This window comes from Haliotis rufescens, unplaced genomic scaffold (assembly GCF_023055435.1).
Source record: "Haliotis rufescens isolate VD_foot unplaced genomic scaffold, xgHalRufe1.0.p SCAF_4, whole genome shotgun sequence".
Lineage (NCBI taxonomy): Eukaryota > Metazoa > Mollusca > Gastropoda > Lepetellida > Haliotidae > Haliotis > Haliotis rufescens.
The window spans coordinates 16,338,976-16,359,132 of record NW_025964112.1 but is presented as its reverse complement, the minus strand read 5'-3'; the positions used below and the strand labels follow the sequence as shown (position 1 = coordinate 16,359,132).

Below are 20,157 nucleotides of genomic sequence, written 5' to 3'. Positions count from 1 at the left end.
TTTGAAACGTAATGGCTGTCTTGGGTTGAGTGAACTAATAACGCTGAATCAACAAGATCACACAAAGCCATAATGCAAAACAAACGTGAGCATGTATACTTTACCTCTATGCTTGTATTGAACTGATGCCAGGAAAAATACATTTATCATTTATTACATTACGAGGTAGGCCCTTCCGGTAAAGGTATTGTCTTCATTGGTACCTTGACACATGCGTCTGTCGTGTGCAATGTTTCCATTTAGACACTCATTATAGCATTGTTACATCAGAAATCTTCTTATGAAACTGCTAAAAATGAGACTCGGTATCTTCGCTAATGCGCACGACACGTATTGCATATATAAATCATTTCATCCTGACTTCCAACATGAATAAGCTTATCCAAAGAACCTCTTTGATCTACTCCAGTCCATTTGGTTAAAGTTTTATCACAACGTGGCTACATGTCCGAGACAACAATTAATGCGAATCTCCCTTCCTGGCGATAATGGCTCTACCCGTGATGTGCGGTGTGATCCTATAGCGGTAATTGGAAAGGTCTGATTGCCCTGGTCACGAAACAGACCGACAATTCACCGCCATGTTCAAATCCCCTTGCCATTCTGACCACGATGGTAATCGTCTCCAAAGGCTATCATTTAGACACAACGGTTAATGGTAGGAAAATAGCGCTACAGTGAATCCAGTGTCCTGAGGAGAAAGGTCGAGCTGCAGCTCATTTAACATAAAAATTAGTATTCACTCACAGGAACCAATTCGCTGACAATATTAAGGTCGACCTTGCTTTGCCGTTAGGTCCATATCGGCATGCTCGTCACGGCGACAATCATTTTAAGCCTGGACTGTATCATGAAGATCTTAATTGAAGCTGCTCTGAACAAGGAGGGAACTACAGAGATTCCGTGATCTACTGCTCTTCCCTTGTTGACACTGAGGTCCAGCTAGGATTAGCTGTCCTGTGAAAAAAACCCACTCATCCCTTTTCAGTTTTATCTTTGTAAATGTTTGTGTTGCATTGAAGACCTTGATGCATTTGAACATTTTTTTGTATTGACAGACGCATGTCACCAAAGGAATGAGAAGTTTCATGAAAAAAATAATGTTACGTGTGATTTAATGGATTTGTTTCAATATCGATTCCTTGGAAATGTTTCATTGGCGTCGTGGAACGATGCACTAGAATCAGGTTTCATGAAGCGATCTTAGTGCTAAGGCTGTACCGTAGACAATGGTGTATAAATTGTGAAGAAGATGGATGAGTGAATCGGTTGGACACACATGTGAAGAGTATTTCATATGTATACTGAAACGACTTGTGAGCTTAAAATGACGGTTTTGTGTTGCAATGTTGCTTCGTGAGGCTGCGCCAACATATTGGTTTCACATCGTCTCGAACAGTGACTTAGACGTCTCATGACGTTTCAGCTCAATAAGAGAGGAAAGTCCAAAGGGACACAGGTCAATGCTGATAGTGAATGAATATTGTTTTACGCCAATATTTATTGGTATTCCGGCAATATCACGGCAGAGGACACCACAAATGGGTTTTCACACTGTACCCATGTGGGGAAACCGTACCCGAGACTCCAGCGAGAAAAGTGAACGCTCAACTACGAGGCTAACCCACCGTCCCAATGGTGATCGACCATGGATCAGAAGCAGCAACCAACAATCAGCTTAGCCTAGCATGGCCTTAGATCACTGGGTTTAACAGAGGCTCAGATGTCATACTGTTACGCTCCTTGGTGTCTCCTTGGTAACTTGGTTTATGACCAATTGCTTCATACCAGGGCACATAAATTTCACTCGTCTCGTCCACTGAATCGGGTCTGTATCACACCAAATCAAAGATGCTTTATTCTGAACGCAGACACTCTCCAGATGTCGTGATTGATAAGTGTTTTATACCGTTTTTAAGCAATATTTCAGCCAAATCACGGCGGTTCTCAAAATGAATAATGTTGGCGTTCTTTTCCAAACACACGGTACACGAGGCATGGATCAGGGAATATATAATTAAACGTTGATCGATGATCATTATTAAAAAGAAAGTCAATTTGAAATTTAAAAATGTTTATTATATGTCGTTTTAACAAGATGCAATGTACCTCGTCTGGCCCACACACTTGATAGTTGACTGATAATGATATCAAACACACGCATGCGCAATGCTATTAGCTCACCTGAATACGGCGTGTGCAGTTTGGAAGATCATAAAAATATTTTCTTGGTAGAAAATTCATTTGATTGTCTCAAAAACAAAAACACCACCAGTGTCATTATGAGACTGTCCATGCGAAACAGCGTGACTAGAACTGTTTGATATTATTTTAATCAGGTGAGTAACAGCGGGTCTCAAAGGATTGACTTTCAAGGATATTGCACTTTTTGGCATATAATTGGAAATAATTTAATGAAAACGGTAATGAAATTTACAAATCTTTTGTACATAGTAAAACATATTAAATAAACTATATTAAATGCATAAATTACAAACCATAATGTTTAAACAACGACAAGATACTCGCTACCTACTGTAGATCATATGTTCAATTAATTTAACCAAACTTTGTATCACAGCCGATTGCTGAAAGGTCTTCTCGAGTTGCATAGCAGTGCTAACTAATGACAATAAACAAATAAATAACAACAAAGCAGTAACATTGGCGAGTTCATGCATAGTTGTGTAGAGATGGAAGGCACTTATATGGAGGTTCATTTTCTGGCAGTCCGGTCATTCCTCGCCAAATGGCAAGCGTCCAACAGCACTAGCGATAAATAGCTATATCGGTATAGATGATGGCGATAACGCTATATTCAGAAGGGTAATTATGTTGGTAAGCAAATGTCAAAAATGGTTCATATTCAGGCGAACCATACGGGAGATGCTTCCCAAGAACATGCGTGCCAGTTTATAAATTCGAACATTATTTCTGATTGTATCTGAACATTTGTCGGAACCCAAATGACCCATTAATATCGATCGAAATATTTAGATTAACAAGAAACACGTATGTCTATTACGTGTTCGCCTACCTCCAAGGAATTCAACCTGGTCAGTTATAATGTTAGGACGTTGAACCTTCTAGGTCTTTGGTACGATTCTACACAACATTTGCAGAGAGGAAGGAAACAGAACACACAGTGACGCATATTTGACCGCTGGGAACGGAAGACTTTGTCACGAGCGCCATGAATCAACCTTGAACTGTTAACCGCAGTTGCAAGTTTTTATCATAGTTGCTTAAGTTTGCATAGTCCAAAACGCCTATCATAACATTTCAAGGTAATTTACTTTTATGTTACTCGTTTTATCATTTCCCACGAAACCAATATTTACATTTGAACTTTTTAAAATCCATAATATCAATGGTTTCGTGCCAACGGGTTCTGAAAAGCATCATAACCAATTATCTAAATGTATATCAAACCCATTCCCATTGGTGCCAAAACGGTATCCACAATCAAATCAGCAGGATTTCTCCACAGCAACACAAGTGTGTTCACAAAGATACCTGCTTTTGAGAACAAGTTAGTTTGTGTTATGTTCTTGCATAAATATTGCAGGTATGATTTTGCTTTATATCAGCAACAAATAATACAATAAGTTCTCACAGTTCAAGGTTGTCGATCGGCGGCTATAACTTGTCAATGTTATTTAGTAGGTAACACGTATTTCGGGACAAATCAGAAAAAAACGACAGCAATGTTGGATGTCATTTAAGCAATAAACTAGTAAATGAATGAAGCAAATGTCGATGTGCTACATGTTAGGCAGCTATGAAAAAATAATGCAAAATGTACACGATAAGAGAAAAAAAAGAATGTTAACTGCTGAATAAATTAGTAAAAAACAAAGATATTGCATCTATAACAGCCTTAGATGTTTAACATTCAAAGGGAATTTAGTAAGTATATATAACATACTCTATAGAAAACAATGGGATCAATATTCGGGCAGAGATACAATGGGTGATTGAAACAGGAAATGAAATGAAGTTATTTCAAGGCCAATAAAAAACATTGCACGTGCATGTTCAGGAGAAAATCACATCAAAATTTGGAATTAAATGAAAATAATTACAATGAAAAAATGGAAATTCAACCACTCTTACCATAAAAGCGTCTCAATACTCGTTATCAGCATTTCCAAATTCATATCAAAACGAAAAAGTGTTTACAATGATACTTGTTGTTGACAATATAGTTGACGATTTTACAAATCAACAATTTTGTATACACAAACGTTTATAGTTTCAAAACATGAATGGCAGCAGTGAAGAGTGATAATCTTGTACATATCACAAACCAAGTTCTTGAAAATCGATCTAGATAACATGTATACATACTGATACTTTGTTCAGCACAATCTTGTACTTACATTCTAATGAACATACTGAGTGACATCAGACACAGATATTAACTGTCTACGGCAATAACAGGGTAGAATGACTAGTTTCCAAATAAACGGAATTTTGGAAATCCACAATGTTATGAGACTCTGTTATGAGAATGGTGACTGATTGAAACACGCATAGTCGTGTATGAACACAAATCACTATCTAACTATTGGGCCACAACTACCGAGGCTAATTGATCTAGTCTCCATTATCCGAGATCTTGCAAAAATATGTTAAATTTATATAGTAATACTCTAGTGCTTGTATATGTAAACAGCACCATGTTCAGCTTAGCTGAAAAGTGAAAAATCTGAACACAAACCAACGACCATGTCCCATTGCAAGAAAACACTAAAAGTCGAGTTCAAAATCTTCAATCACATTTTCTGACCACTCTGAACTTCTTGTGCCATCAGACCGAACCGCGAGTACACAAGCTCATCCGAACCAGGGCTCGAACTCCTGTAGGTGGGAATGAACGGACGCTGCAAGTCTATGATATTACAAAGCAAAGACAATGCTTTTGTAATTAGCAGATGTTACAAAAATAGTGTGCAGAAGATTTAGTGTGTAACAGTTACAATGTGTGAAGATTCTGGCCCGACCAAGGACTAACCAAACACTATAGGCAATAGCAGTCATTACAGTGTTTCGGAATGGTACTGTCACGGAAGAGATCTGACGTCTCAAATATCGCATGGTTAGTAGTATTCGTCAATTATTGTGTTCATAACACTCTCTGGTATCTACAAGGGCAATGTGCTGTCATTCATGATTTGTATATTCAATAAAAAACCTCAACATAGTTAACAAAACGAAAAACGCAAATCTTAAAGAAAGTTAATAATAAAGCTGCAATATATGACAAAACTAGCTTTGTAACGTATGTACGAAAATATAAACTCAATCTATAGCACAAGTTGTGCATTGCTACTAAACGGAAATAAATAGCAAATAAGATATATGTTCAAACAAAGCGAACCACGCCCAATGAAATCTACATTTGTATAAACTAGCAATAGACCACAACATACCAATTCATTTGGCGTCGGAGTCTGGGTGACGATTGAATGAAGACTAATTAATTATCTTCGTGTAAAACACATATCTACTAGAAATGAATCGATGCTACGTTAAACGGAAGAACAAAAAGCGAATTCAAACGTCTACACATGCTAAGTAATATATATTGCCTCTGTGAATTAATATGTTAGCTGTCAGTCACTCGATGTTTTGTATACTTATATCCAAAAAAACAAAAACAAATATGAATACCTTTACAAAGTACCAATTTGAGGGTATATTTATATTCCCTTTACACAAGTCATGGTTGGTCAAGATGTTTAACGCATTGCATATTGCCGTGCAGAGTTACGCCCCTTAGCTCCTTGGGGATACGAATCTTACATTCGCTTTGAATCTATTCTGGGATACTTATTGCTTGTGCGGTGTATTTTGTGTCACCAAAGTTGTAAACGTCCAGGACATGACTCATTTTGGGTTCATGTAAAACTGAAACGCCTTTCTTCTACTAAAATGCTGTTCAAAGCAGCTTGAAACCCCAATCACTCATTAATTTTACAAAACATCCGACGGACAAGTATTGATTTGTTGTGGTCATAAATATATTAAATATACTGCTATATACAAGTCAGTATAGGATAGTTCCATACTAAGTGAGCAGAAGTTGGTGAGGTAACAACTATCACAACCCTCTCATCGGCAAAAGCCGGGCTCATTTGGATATCGACACAACCAGAATTTAACCCGTTACTTCCCGTAACAGCCAATCAGAGCAATTCTTTGTAACCATAGCAACCAACAACAATAGATCACATACGGGGATATCACAATCTGAAAATACGAACGAAACATATTTTTTCGAGCAAATTAATGATATGCATCTATAAAACTGTATATCATTTTATATATATGATAGCAATGCTGCTGATAGGTTGTTACAAAAAAAACACGAAAATTTGTTTATTACTGAATACTCCACACTCCCTTTTTTAATGAAGGATTACTCCAGTACGTAACAACTTTGATTAAGGTAAATACTCTTACAAAATAAGCGTTACTTTAGAAAACCAAGTTAACAACATTACATTCGTTAGTACGTCATTCATCACGTGAAGTCTGCACTGAATATAGTTAAGTATACTTTGGATTTAATAAAATAAAATAATATTTTCTTATCCTATCACATATACACTACGTATGTGTACCGAATCACAATAAAATGTCATTAATGAAATTCAGACTAACATATCGACCTGACTACATTATTATGTCTGTCGCGAGTACAAACGCATAGAAAATCACGAATGAGAGCACATTTCCCTAAACTACATGGCTTCAGCCGAAACTATGGTCAGAGGACTACAGCCGATCTTACATGGTCACCTAGCGCTTAAATGCGCCAAAGCCAGTCTGTAAGCCTTTCATGGGGTTCATCGTCCGACAATCATCGGTCGTCCATCGTCCATCGGAAGCGCCATGACCTGGTCATCTAATACGCGCACGGACAGCAGACCATCGTGTCTTGGCACTGTTGAGTACACAAGGTACTAATGCAATATATCCGTCGGTTCTGGCGCTTACACATCTTCCCCTTCCATATCATGGCCATTTCCGGTAGTGTTACGAATCTGTATAGACTTTTTGCTTCTGTACATGTCCCAAAGTCCAGAAACGATCTCCGCTACAACAATATCACTCGAGTTTTTGCCTATGAGGCGAAGTGTAAAAACACCGTCATGTCGAAGGTATTCGATAGTGAATCTGTTAGCTAGCTTTTTATCAGGACCTGTTCCTAATCGGTCCATGATTTTTAAAAACTTTTTCACATACTGCATCCGTGACGTTGGAAACACCATATGCCACAGCCAAGAGACAAAACTGTAACAAGTAAGTATTGATACAAACACCAACCAAAACCACATGAAGATGTAGATTTTCTCATTAAATAAGTTGATAGGCAGCACACATTGGACGGAGTGACGATGGATATTCTGCATCTGTCTAATGTCAAAGTCACACATTGTCACTCGTGGAAATCGGTGCGATGCCGTCCACTCATCACCAACGATGAGGTCCTGAAGAACCTGGAATCCATAAATATTATATTCTGTGGACAAGAATTCATTCAGCATGAACAACTGACCAATTGCGTTGGATATGTACATCACCTTCATGAACAGGTACACAGCTACCAGATAGTTCCCGTACCGCTTACCACAAAGAAGAGACAACTTAGCCGACAGGATGTGTCTCAGTTGTACACAACACGTATGCCTACTCTCCCTCTGGTTGTCCAAACACCTGTCAATATGCCTCACCACGTATTTTATAGTCCTTATCCTGATCTCCGGACTCTCATACTGGGCGTCACTGGCCAGACCTACAATCCTGTCAACGTTGATGCCAGACTGACCATTGAGGAGTCTCCATATAATACATGGGATGTAGAACATGAGTGCTTGGATGAGGAGCACAACTGGTACCCACTGGTAGTAGGTGAGCTCTTTTTCTGTTCGCTTGTGATGCTCAACTGGGATGACTTCATTCATGGGGATGTAATATGTATTGGAGATCCAGCAGATGTTGTTCGCGTAGTCGACATGAGCCCCTGTGAACTGGGCCGGACACCAGCACCTGATTGGGTCGCCTACGTACTGTCGAGCACTGACGACCACTGTGAAGATTATGAGTATTCCTGTTGTATAAAGATGGTTCACTCGGTCAATCAGATCGTCATCATTGCGAACTTTTACGTTGGCAACTCGTCCTACAGACCCAATAATACTGTCCATCCTGTAACAAAGATGAGAATACGTTAAAATACTGTGTCTTTTATATAGTAATAGTCATCACAGTATTTGCATTAAACACATCATAAATGCATACAACATATTAAGACTACACATAGCTTAAGTCAGTTACATTTATTTTGAACAAATTTGAAGACTTACACTGACACATATCTGGATATGTGTCACATCGTATTACACGCATGTACATATTTATATACTGTACTCGACATGGTATGTAAGCGCGCGCGTATCGTCTTGTAGGATTGGTACGCGGTACGTGTTTTCGTAGTTTGACGTCAAATGGACATACCCTGGCATGCGTCCAGTCAGGAGCATGACACCAGACATAACTCAACTCGACGTCGTTTGTGATTGTATCGAATCCAAAATTATCAGCACGGTCATTCCACTCGTTGCCATTGACAACGTGTGTTCGGTATCGGGGAACACATGTAAAAGTTGAATGGCAAAATAGTGAATACTAAGAGTGATACAAACGGGGAAGCGACTTGCGATATTTATGTCAACAATAAGGTACCAAACATCTGGAGTTCATTCTCGGTAGGAAATATTGACAGTGTTTTCCCGTGTGGTAAATAATCTTGCGGTTATATACGGGGAGGCAAAACAGTTTCGCGGGCAGGTGTTTAGTCTATGATTTAGCTTCATATATACAGGTCACTAAATAGGTCAGATATCTATTTTAACCTTTGGCGTATGCTTGCGGTTATGAGATATTTCCATACATTCTTTTCCAGACCATGGTTCTGTTACGGTGTCTGAGTTCTTATAACGTTCTGACCACATGATTTGTTCAAGGAAGCTTAAAACATCTTTTTTATTGACGAATAGATTGTTCAATCAAAAATAAATGCAGCAAAACATGTATTAAGGACGCGAGATACTCGTAGCGGCAAATCCACTTTGGAATAACATGACAAACACAACGCAATCAAGACAAAGGTAATTGCATTAAAGAGTCCCACGGTTCATATATAACTTATTTTGCCAAACCTTTCCATATTTCTGAAGATTTTAAAGCAATGAGTAATGACGTTCGGTAACAATCGGACAAAACAAACCGAGTTTCTCAACAGTTACCACGTGAGTATCAGAGAAACACTGATCGATTGTGACAGTTATTGGATAGAGTATTCGCTCCAAACCGACAATCACAGGCGAGAATCATTGACTAACTCAGTTGTTTGGAGCGCTCTGAGCTAAAATAATAACGAACTAAGACAAGTCAGATAGGGTTATCTAGCAAACAGGTGCTTCACATAGCAGAGACCTATGCAGAGTCCTCGGGGTGTTCAAATACCATCTTCTGAGGTCCCGTGCGAGGAGAAAGATCATGCCTTATGCCCTTTGCTATTGTAAACGTATAGGGTGTTTGGAGCCTCTCGTGGCAGGTACAAATAGCATTATTGCTTTCATATGGTAACTGACATTAGGTTGGGTGATAAAGAGAACCACTACATAGAATCTGATCTTTGTGTAAGATCTACTTCTTTAAGGACGAAATATGTGAAAATCGTAACTGTTAGAGGGATGATCAGGGAATGAGAAGAATGATATATGAATATCGAACAAGTAATAATCCGAATGAAACACGTTCGGAGGAAGTTATCGAGAACCTGAACACTTCACATGTTGTGGAACTCACACCAGAAAAACGAAAGCCAATAGAAACGACTCTGATAATTTCAAAATTGTAGTGTGTTTATATATAAAACACGAGATCGTATCTTACTTTAAAGACAAATCTCGATAAGGCGCTTATACCTTCGAGGTGTTTTTACCGGAGGCGAAACTTTAGAACACGCGTGAAAACTATTTCCCAAGCTGGAGAACAGCCTCATGGAGTCGGTCGACGGTAGCTGAAGGCTTTCTATTGCGAGGTATGAGGTAACGAGGAGGATCCCCATGCATGTCCGTACCAAGAGGTTTAGCGAGGAGATGACTCATCGCCACGGGAGTGGAGCATGGCGCAATCCGCGATAACAAACGGAATATTACTAATACGTTTCCTATAATACACGTGAGGGGCCTGGTCAATGAATAACGTAGGTGTGATGAATGGAGCAACTGGGATAGGGTGTGTGGCATCATCGTTGGTACACCATACAAGGAAGGTATGAAGAGTGATTAATATGCATAAACTATGCGAGCTAAGTAGCTACAGCTGGGCGTGTTCTACAAATTTAGCAAACATTTTCCGAGCAGCGTATTGAACTGAGGTTAAATATTGAGTAAACAAATCATATCATTGTTAACGATTCACTAACATGCTATGATTTAAATGAATTACTACCAACAATTAACAAGAAACAAAATCCTTTTATGATAAATAAATAATATACCATGCATCTAGTAGATTAAGTCAAAACTATTACAGAATACCATGAACGTTAAAACAGAAACAACAAATACAAAAGTAGGAACGAGAAAAAGAAGGAACAGCAAACGATGTGTGTGTTGACACTTACCCTTTACAAAGAAAAGCTGATGCGAAACTTTGTATTCCCAAAATCATGATTCAATTTAAAGCATCCTATACACAACAAAAGTTCTCATCCAGAAACTATCGGTTAAAGTTACCTCGTGCCGCAATCCGTTTCTTAATATTTCAAAATCCACCAAGTTTACATACAGCCCCATAGCTAGGCTCTCACACAAGGCAATATGGACGCGGGGAGATGCTAGAGTGCGAAACTGCGGAATGTAAAAAACGGATCCGAAACTGTGGCTTCATGCTGAGTAATATGTTCCGTATTAATTGTAGTGCTTTCTTTATATTCACCCACGTGTGGAAAGTGAAATATTGAGACTGATCTGACTCACGGTTTGAAGGACTGAACGCGAGATAAGGGAAGGGATTTATGCTCATCGCTCGCTGATAAAGAAGCCACTCAAATGCCACATAGTTATTTCAATACACGCTGATTCGGTGTATGTATGAGTAGAGCTTTTTCTGCCTTTTTCGATCAGTAAAGAAAGCCGCGCAAAAGATCATGATTGATAAAGCTTGTTATCACATTGTTCGCGATTCAATGGCGTTAACTCAACAGCACAGTCACGCATTAAAACGTCAATATTTTGAAATCAGCATAAAGGATTGCTCACGGCTGTGACTGTGCCAGGAGCTCAGAGGGAGACGTTCGCTAACATTTCATGTACATCACCCGACGTTTCTACAACCATGGATGCAGTGCATGGAAACGTCAACATAAGGTTCGCGTTATTTCCATATTTCGATGCCACAACTTCTCATTACAACCACGGATTCCTCAAACACAACAAGGGATTTTGTATCCATTATATCCCACGCTTTCTTGCAGGGGCCACAATGGTAACAAGGCACTGAGCACTAAGGATTCCAGTTCAACAGTGCTTAAATGTAACGACACACGGACAGATGGTTATCGTGAAGTCACGTGATGAAGTGAAGCATGCAGACAGAGATGGGGGAATGGGGGAGGGGGTATAGGGGAAGAGACAGAGTATCAGGATAGGTCAGTACCAGGATAGGTCAGCATGCCAGACTAATGGATGTGTCATAGGAGAGGTGGGCTTGGAGTTTGCAGGCAAATGCATGTCTGTGTATGCGCATGCATGCAATGTTTCAAACGTGCTGGTGTGTCAAATAACTGTTGTCAGTTTACATCCCTGTTCCTTTGATAGATTATGTACAGCCCGCTGTCATATACCTGGAATATTTTTGCGGCGTCAAACAATATCCACTCAATCATTTGGGTATACTGCAGTAATATCAGGTGTTCTGTAAGAAGTACATCTTGGGTGGTACATCTCTGGTCATGAGAATATAGAACTTTGTTGTTTCGTTTTAACGTTAAACATAATTCCTATCCTTTTCAACACAGAATCAGGGGCGGTGGGAGAGCCAAGTAATTAAAGCGTTCGCTTGTTACGCCGAAGACCCGGGTTCGATTCCCCACAATGTTTGAATCCCATTGTCACGTGTCCTCTGCCGTGATGTTGCTGGAATATTGCTAAAACAGGTGAAAAACCATACTTACTTAACACTGGATAATCGTTTTTCCGTTTTTGTTCATTAATCTGCCTGAATTTGAAATTTCGTACTTGAGTTTTAAGATTATTTTGACAAGATGTTTTATGTATATCTACCCAAACGGAACTTGCAAGGTGAAACATTATTACCACATCACAAACTAATCTTACCGCAGATTTGCCATCATTCGTCAGTGATCTATTTACGAATACCGATATCTCCGTTCAAGCAGTCTTTTACGAAATCTCATCTCATGTGAAACCGACTCTTCCAAAACGCGTATATTTAAAGACAACATCCTTTGCCTGGTCCAAAGAAAACTAATATGGTTCTCTTGGGACACCACAAAACAACCCAGAACATTAGGCACTAAACAAGGACCGCCATTTAATGTCCTAATTACGTCCTATCTGAACGTTGCACGTGCAACGACTGCAATAAAGCAATGCAAATAAATTACAAAACACGAATCGAGGGGACAGGACAGTTGAATATATTTCCAAGGAATTGATTTTATGACAAAGGACTGTCGTACATCGCTTGCATCCTCGGGGTTACTGTGTTGAAAACACTGAATAGAAGTAATATTAATTAACTATTAATAATGTAGTGCCATGAGCACTCACTTGCTGAATGGAATTTGGCGCATTAAAAACGCACTTATTATTTTAAACTAAGAGTTTATATAATGGGAGTGTTAAGGTGGCCTTATATTTCTATTGTATTGCCTTTTGTTTGTATACTGGTGTCGTATTGTCTGCCGGTCCTACTATGACTTTGTGATCGAAACTGTGCCGTAAAAATAGGATATTTGTCGAGACGATGGAGAGACATGCCAATTATAAATTAAACGGCATATCAATCATTTATTCTCGTCATCAAAATGGATTTAAGTGAAAAACATTAAGAAAATGCGAAAATGTAATCCCCGCCCAGAAAGGTTCTCATATTTATTGATGCGAACGTGATGATATTTGGAATGGCACATTGATATTGGCACCAACCTGACACGTATCATGAACGGTGTTATTAAGAAAAGAATTATGTCGGTGTACCTGACATTATCGTAATTAAGGTAAACCGGGACAATAGTGTTATCAATTATGTACACGTTTTTTGTTGGAATAGACGTATTCCACAATTAAACCAATGATGAGCCTGGTCACTGGCGATTGACACTTTTCCAATCATATCAATTTCAAAGCCCTTGGTTATTGATAATGCAATGACATTAATAATACAACTATAATAGCAGTATGGCATTATTAACGTGTCATTTAACTGACCTAACAACGACAATACCACAGTCTTAATGAGTATCGATGGGTTCTCTTGATGAACCAGGGCCACGGAGACCCAATGGTCTTAGGTGGAGCAACTCGCTGACAGGAGTTGCGTCCCTTTGCCATGTCATGGCACCTGGTTTCGAAGATTCGTCTCGATGGCGACCCTTTGACTGTTATACCCATGGGTTTAATTGAAGTGTTCTTTGCCTACGACCTGTGTCACTATGGAGTTTCCGCCCAATGTAAGCTGACACGACCTAACACCGATGTGGTTTAGTGGATAGTGTCTACCCGGAGAGGCGAAGGTCGGTGTTTCGATCCCCTGGCCACGTCATACAAAAAGACGTTTACATCTGGTACTTGATGTCACCCTGTCTGTCTCTCGTCATTAGGGAGATAAAACAAGGACTGAGTGGGGTATCAAGGTTAAACTGCAGTATGGTATCTCATCTGGCTGACACTGTAAAACCGGCATAAGTCCGGACAGAACAAGAAGCCACACAAACGCACACACACTCCCGCACCCTGCACGACACTATATAAATGCGACCGCCTCCGAGGTCTAGTGGTAGAGCGTCCGCCCGGAGAGCGGAAGGTCCAGGGTTCGATCCCGGGCCGCGTCATACAAAAGACGTTAAAAGATTGTACTTGTTGTTACCCTGTCTGGCGCTCGGCATTAAGGGGCCAAAACAAGGACTGGTCGGCTCGGAGTCAGTATACTGTGTCTGAGTGGGGTATTCATGTTAAACTGCGGCATGGTATCTCAGTGAGCTAGTACTTTAAATCGGCATCAGTCCGGACTAGTACAAGCAGCCACACACACACATACACGTGCATGCACGTCGCTATATAAGTGCAATAATCTTGGACGCGACGTTAAACCCAATTTCACCTCACCTCACCTATATAAATGCAATAGTCTTGAAGGCGCGACGTTAACTCATTTCGCATCAACTGTCCGCACGCTATAATAACTGTTTAAATTATACCCCTCACTCACTTTCAAACACTAAAAAATCAACCCTCAGTGACGTGAGGTGAAGGTGAGGTGAAATGGGGTGTAACGTCGCGTCCGCTTATATAGCGACGTGCATGTACGTGTGTGCGTTTGTGTGGCTGCTTGTACTAGTCCGGACTGATGCCGATTTATAGTGCTAGCTCACTGAGATATCATGCCGCAGTTTAACATGAATACCCCACTCAGACACAGTATACTGACTCCGAGCCGACCAGTCCTTGTGTTAGCCCCTTAATGCCGAGCGCCAGACATGGTAACAACAAGTACCATCTTTTAACGTCTTTTGGTATGAAACGGTCGGGGATCGAACCCCGGACCTTCCGCTCTCCGGGCGGACGCTCTACCACTAGACCTCGGAGGCGGTCCCCTCAGTGACGCATCCACTCCGTTATAATACAACAGTGACACTGAGTAGGGTCAACTGGCGGATTAACTGCAGTCAATAAAGCTCACGGATCGGCCTCAAGGTAAAGGAGATGTAAACATGCCGTCATACAACAGAGCGAGCACAGAAAGGTTTGCAACAAGTTGTTAATTTGACATCAATGACGGGGCAATGATCATAATCGTAAACTCAGGCCGATAACGTCATGTGCAGAGGACAATCAGATTTCTGCTTCAATAATCTTGTTCGTAATTAGGGTCAATTATTCATCCTGTTTTTGAACGAATCGACGTGATTATTTGCTTGTGCTTGACTTCTCTACAACGCTATGCGTAATGCAGGTAATAAATAACAAAGCCATTTGTCAAATTGTCAGCGTATCAATCTATATCCTATTAAGCACTTGAATGTACACTTGCTATGGTGCCATTTACATAGGCAAGCAAGATAATTAACATATAAGACGTCATTGGGGAACGAAACGAACACCAATGTTTGTTATTGCATGAAGAGTGTATTTCAGACTATTGGAATGGCATGGAGGTAACCCGACGCCCTTGATGTTTATAATACGGAAATGTATTAAAACGCAAAGACTAAAAAGGTGTCATTGTCGCAAAAATTAGTACTGGAAAAAGGATTACTAAGTTTAGTAATATCGATATGGTGTGATCGCGTGTCAAGATGTGTACTGGAATACGAAACCTAATTAGGGCTACCAATATACGAGTATACTGAAAAATCATTTTGTGATTTAAAATTATGAACAGTCATGTCATGAGAAAGTGAAATGTGACGTGATTGTGACGTGAACAGGTAGTCATAGATGTATCCATAAATGTACATCTTGTGCCCGTTATTATGTAATACAAAACTTCCGAAGCAATACATCTACAATCTATACACAGTGTTGCGAACTCAGACAGGTCAAATGACAAGTTGTAGAAAAAAAGCGGAGATATTACCTATGGATGGAGACTTGCAAGCCATGGAGAAAGACCCAGGGTATGCGAACATGCGATTATGGCGGCACACACATATACTTCCAGCACCTACACAGATGACGTTGAACAAAACTCCACTGAAGATACTTTTTTCCAAACGGTTAAGTACTTCTTAGCTGCTACCATCGTTACCCCGACCCCTCGGGCCCATTACGCACCCCCCTCCACCCTCGGACTTTGGGGTGTGTGGAGTGTGTGTACTGGCTCATTCGTACATTTGCATATGGGAAACAATAAGCCCGATGCCACTATACTTCGGATATCGGACAGCCGCCTGCTTCGCCAGATACCTAACGGCGGTCGCCTAGCAACCAGAATTGGGGATCCAGATTTAGCAAAGAGTTCATTCCAGGCAGATGTTTTTTTCGGGGTAGGAAGACTTACACTGTATATCCCAGCGCGCTGCATGTCGGTCTTAGTAAACGCTATACGGTGCTTGCTGGTGCCGAGACGCAACGTCTCTTGGGTGAGACCTTTTTTCCCATTCCATGACGTCATTCGTAAACAACACTACGTAGGAAGTTAGACCATATCACTGACACACCCAACACCGGGGAAACACTGGAACCGTTGTCCCAGTAAATAAACACAAACACTTGGCTTATATTTCAGATAATCTCAACATGTGATAAAATCGCTCTTCAACGTGTTGACCACATCGCCCAGGCCACGCTGATAACGACGGTCGACGCCACCTTATAAGGTGAAAACCACGCAAGCGAAAAGAGTGATAAGGACAGATGCCGAGATGAATGAGATCCATATCCTCAAGGAAATCTGTGGAGGCGGCAAAGCACTTTAATTACTGACCAATATCTAGGGTCGCATTAGAAACAGAAAATAAAAATGTGTCACGCGATCATATAGTAAATGATTCAACACCCACCCTCTCACCCTCACTTCAAAATTCACAAGACGTATGTTCGAAAACGACGAAAGTGATTGATACAATTGACCTGACTGTTATATGATTAATTCATGACTCAGTTAAACGATTTCAGCTGTTGGAGAAAAAGGAATATGTGGATAGGGATCTGCAATATTGCAGCTATACATATATATCATTCACCTTGTGAACCCACTAGAATCGAACTAGATTATAATGAATAACGAGAGACCATACTACCAACCGAGCTACACCATACCATGGTAACTTACAAAGCGATTAAATATCATTCTATCAATTTCGATGTATTCATTTTCGCAGTAAATATTTGAATTTCATTTAAATTAAATATGGTATGATTATATTGCATAAAAATAATAAAAATATCCATATTGGAGGCGAGGAAAATAATTCTTTATACTCTTTTTTGAACGTCCGATGGATTGGTTTGGTAAGAGCTGGGTGCGTGCGTACACACATAACACACATTCTGGCACCGGTTCGTTTTCCTACTTATGCCAACAATTTGGAATATGCTTCCCGGCATATTGTGTTACTGACCGACCCACTGCTGAAAATGACACAATTCTGCATCTCTTCAGACCCCTGGGCAACCCGTGCCTAATACGATCTTACCCTCGCCCCCCCCCCCCCCCCCCCCCCCCCCCCACACACACACACACACACACCCCACCCCTTACCCCTCAACACACACACACACGCACCACCACCACCTCAGCCTCGACCCTTCATACACGCACTCCAAAATACACCATACATTACGACCTGTCACAAGGCCAGCTGAATCTATTCTTCAAGTCTCAGCATGATTGAGCATCTTCCTCAAGGAACACATCAGAGACCTTTACCAAGCGATGCATTAAGTCCAGTCAAAAAACAGTTTAACCCCAGTTACAAATGTCTATCTGTCCTGATCCCCAACACGCGACCCTCGCTACAACCAGGCACCCCTACATTTTCACGCCCAACACAATAGCACACCGGAGCCATTATACAATGGGATGTAATGCCCACGTCAAAAGGTTAGGTAAATACACAACACTGGTAACTTATTCAGCTTACGAAGACCCGTCTACCTAACGCTGAACATATGCCATCTTCACGATCTCAAGCCCAGTGGTTGTTGTGATTACTGGATCCTGTTTCCCTAGAAACTAGTTAAAACGGCATCTAGGGCCTCTGGTGCACATCTGCGTATGCGATGGTAGCACCTGTCTCGTGGCTATTAATGTGTTTATGTGATAAGAGTTTTGGTAAAAACAGCAGTTACGTCAACAGTGAATTTATTTAGTTTATATATCTTTCACTGAAAATGTTTCGGCGAAGGGTGTTGTCAGTGCAAGACCAGTAAACATGGTTACATTGTTTAGTGAAAGCAGCAATTAGTTAAAGATCATGATGAGAAAATGGTTTGGGGAGATGCAATCTTACCGCTTACGAGTTAGTTATTAGCTTTCGTGCCACATGGTGACTGTTTCAGAAAGGTAAGAGATATTCAAAAGACGTTGATATTTGTGTGATGAGTACAGTCACTGTGAAAACACCGTTTTTCAATAAGTGCTAGCGATACCACAAGTTTTTAAGGTGTACGTGGACGGTTATATCTACATCACAATCATACAAGTTGCTGATAAAATGTTTCGACCAGAGAATGGTAATAGGATACAACTGTTCAAATAATTATTCAACCACCAAGCTGGGAATTATAGAATCTGATTTGTTAGTCAGGTTTCAAATCACAATAGCATGCCTCTGATTCAGGGAAACACACAATATGAAACCTCGTTAAAACGAGGTCCAAGGAATCATTTAGATGTTCGAGACAAGCAGAGTCCTGATATTAAACAATAGCGCGGATAGAGTTTCTGCTAGTCCTACACCATGACCGTGGAATATATTTATTTTATGAAAAACGCAAAGAAAAGCAAGTCTAGACAGCTCAAGCTAGCTCTATTCCACATCAGCATAGGGATTTGTATTAATATTTTTAGAGTCAAGAAGGATATTGTGTAATATAAGATTTCAGAGACTAAATGTTAGTCTAAGTTTCTGCGGGAACACAACGTTACATCGCCTTGAACGATATGTCGAGTTGGTGGTCTTGTTCGCGTTGACGAGGATCAGGTGTTTTCACCAGAAAGTACTATTGTCACCAACCCAGCCTGTAGGCGTTTCAAATAATGATATTAACAAATTACATTGCTGATCATTCTTCACCTCTTCGACTCAGGAATAGCTTTTCGAACACCTGGTGCTATCAGTATCTTGACAGTGTCATCCCACATTCTTCAAGAATGGGTTTATTAGTCTGTGTTACACAGTAGTACTATGCCGACTTTGACAAATATGACGTCGTTGATCTAATTCTTACAAGAGCAGTCTCCTCACGGGGCCTAGTGGCATAGTTTAGTTACGCATCTATTCCGGGAGGCATCCTGGAACAGTTGCAATACCGGTCAGACCCCCCCCCCCCCCCCTCCCCTCCCAACAGTGAATTGACGCTCAACGGATTGCGGAAATCCGATCACCTCCTCCCCATAGGTAATAACCATTAATTGAACACCTGTCAAAAGCCAGCCGTTTATCTGACCACTCCACCTGTTGGAAGAATCCGGTCTATTACCGCTACCATCAATACGATAATGGCATTATCTGTTAAAGAAAGTAGATTATTCCCAATTGGGGCGGGTTTGTGACAGGTAACAGCCCGCATTGTGAATAGCAAAAGATGATGACCAAAGCAGATGACTGCACGAAGTTGATGAGGGTTCCCGTTACTGTGTATCAATTTGGATGATCTGAACGACACAGCAGCAAGTGCAACCTTCCTGTTCCACAAAGCCGACGACCACGTGCACACATCATGATTTGTCTGCTCTTACAGCAGAAACGTTGCCCCTTATCAGATTATACTCAAAGTAATGTGACGTCTTAATGTACTGAAATGTCATGATAATGAATACTCAGATTATACGATACAGTTCTGGAGATATGATACCGGATATATGATACCCAGGGACGTGCGCGTAACTAGGCCAATGGTATGATCCTTGATCAAGGGATTTAAAGGTTTGATCGTGCACAAATCATCGCTCACCACATTGTTTTGGCTGAGTTCGCAGAACAAATACGTTATCCGTGACAATTACATTGACAAATGACCCATCACGAATCCAAAACTCATTTAAATATGTTCGGTACAAAGATTTGTACAGGTCAACAAACACTGGCATGTCAATCGATTAAATGCCACCCTCTTTTCGCCTTACAAGAGCATATTTTACATTGATTTACCGTTAGCGATTTTC

General features: G+C 40.5%; 1 protein-coding gene across 13 annotated transcripts in view; it reads right to left on the bottom strand.

Annotated features, from left to right (window-relative positions):
• Positions 1–2,057: 2,057 nt before the first annotated feature.
• Positions 2,058–20,157, bottom strand: part of LOC124140526 (innexin unc-9-like) — a 211,003-nt gene continuing 192,903 nt past the window's right edge. For 9 of the 13 annotated variants that reach the window (XM_046508154.2, XM_046508155.2, XM_046508156.2 and 6 more), the window contains one exon: positions 2,058–8,217. In XM_046508154.2, the coding sequence (XP_046364110.1) occupies positions 7,002–8,216 (1,215 nt within the window). In that variant the 5' untranslated portion in view covers position 8,217 and the 3' untranslated portion in view covers positions 2,058–7,001. Of the gene's footprint in view, positions 8,218–10,705; positions 11,582–15,903; positions 16,229–20,157 lie in introns of those variants that run through there. The other 4 variants (XM_048381822.1, XM_046508153.2, XM_048381823.1 and 1 more) reach the window with 4 other exon arrangements.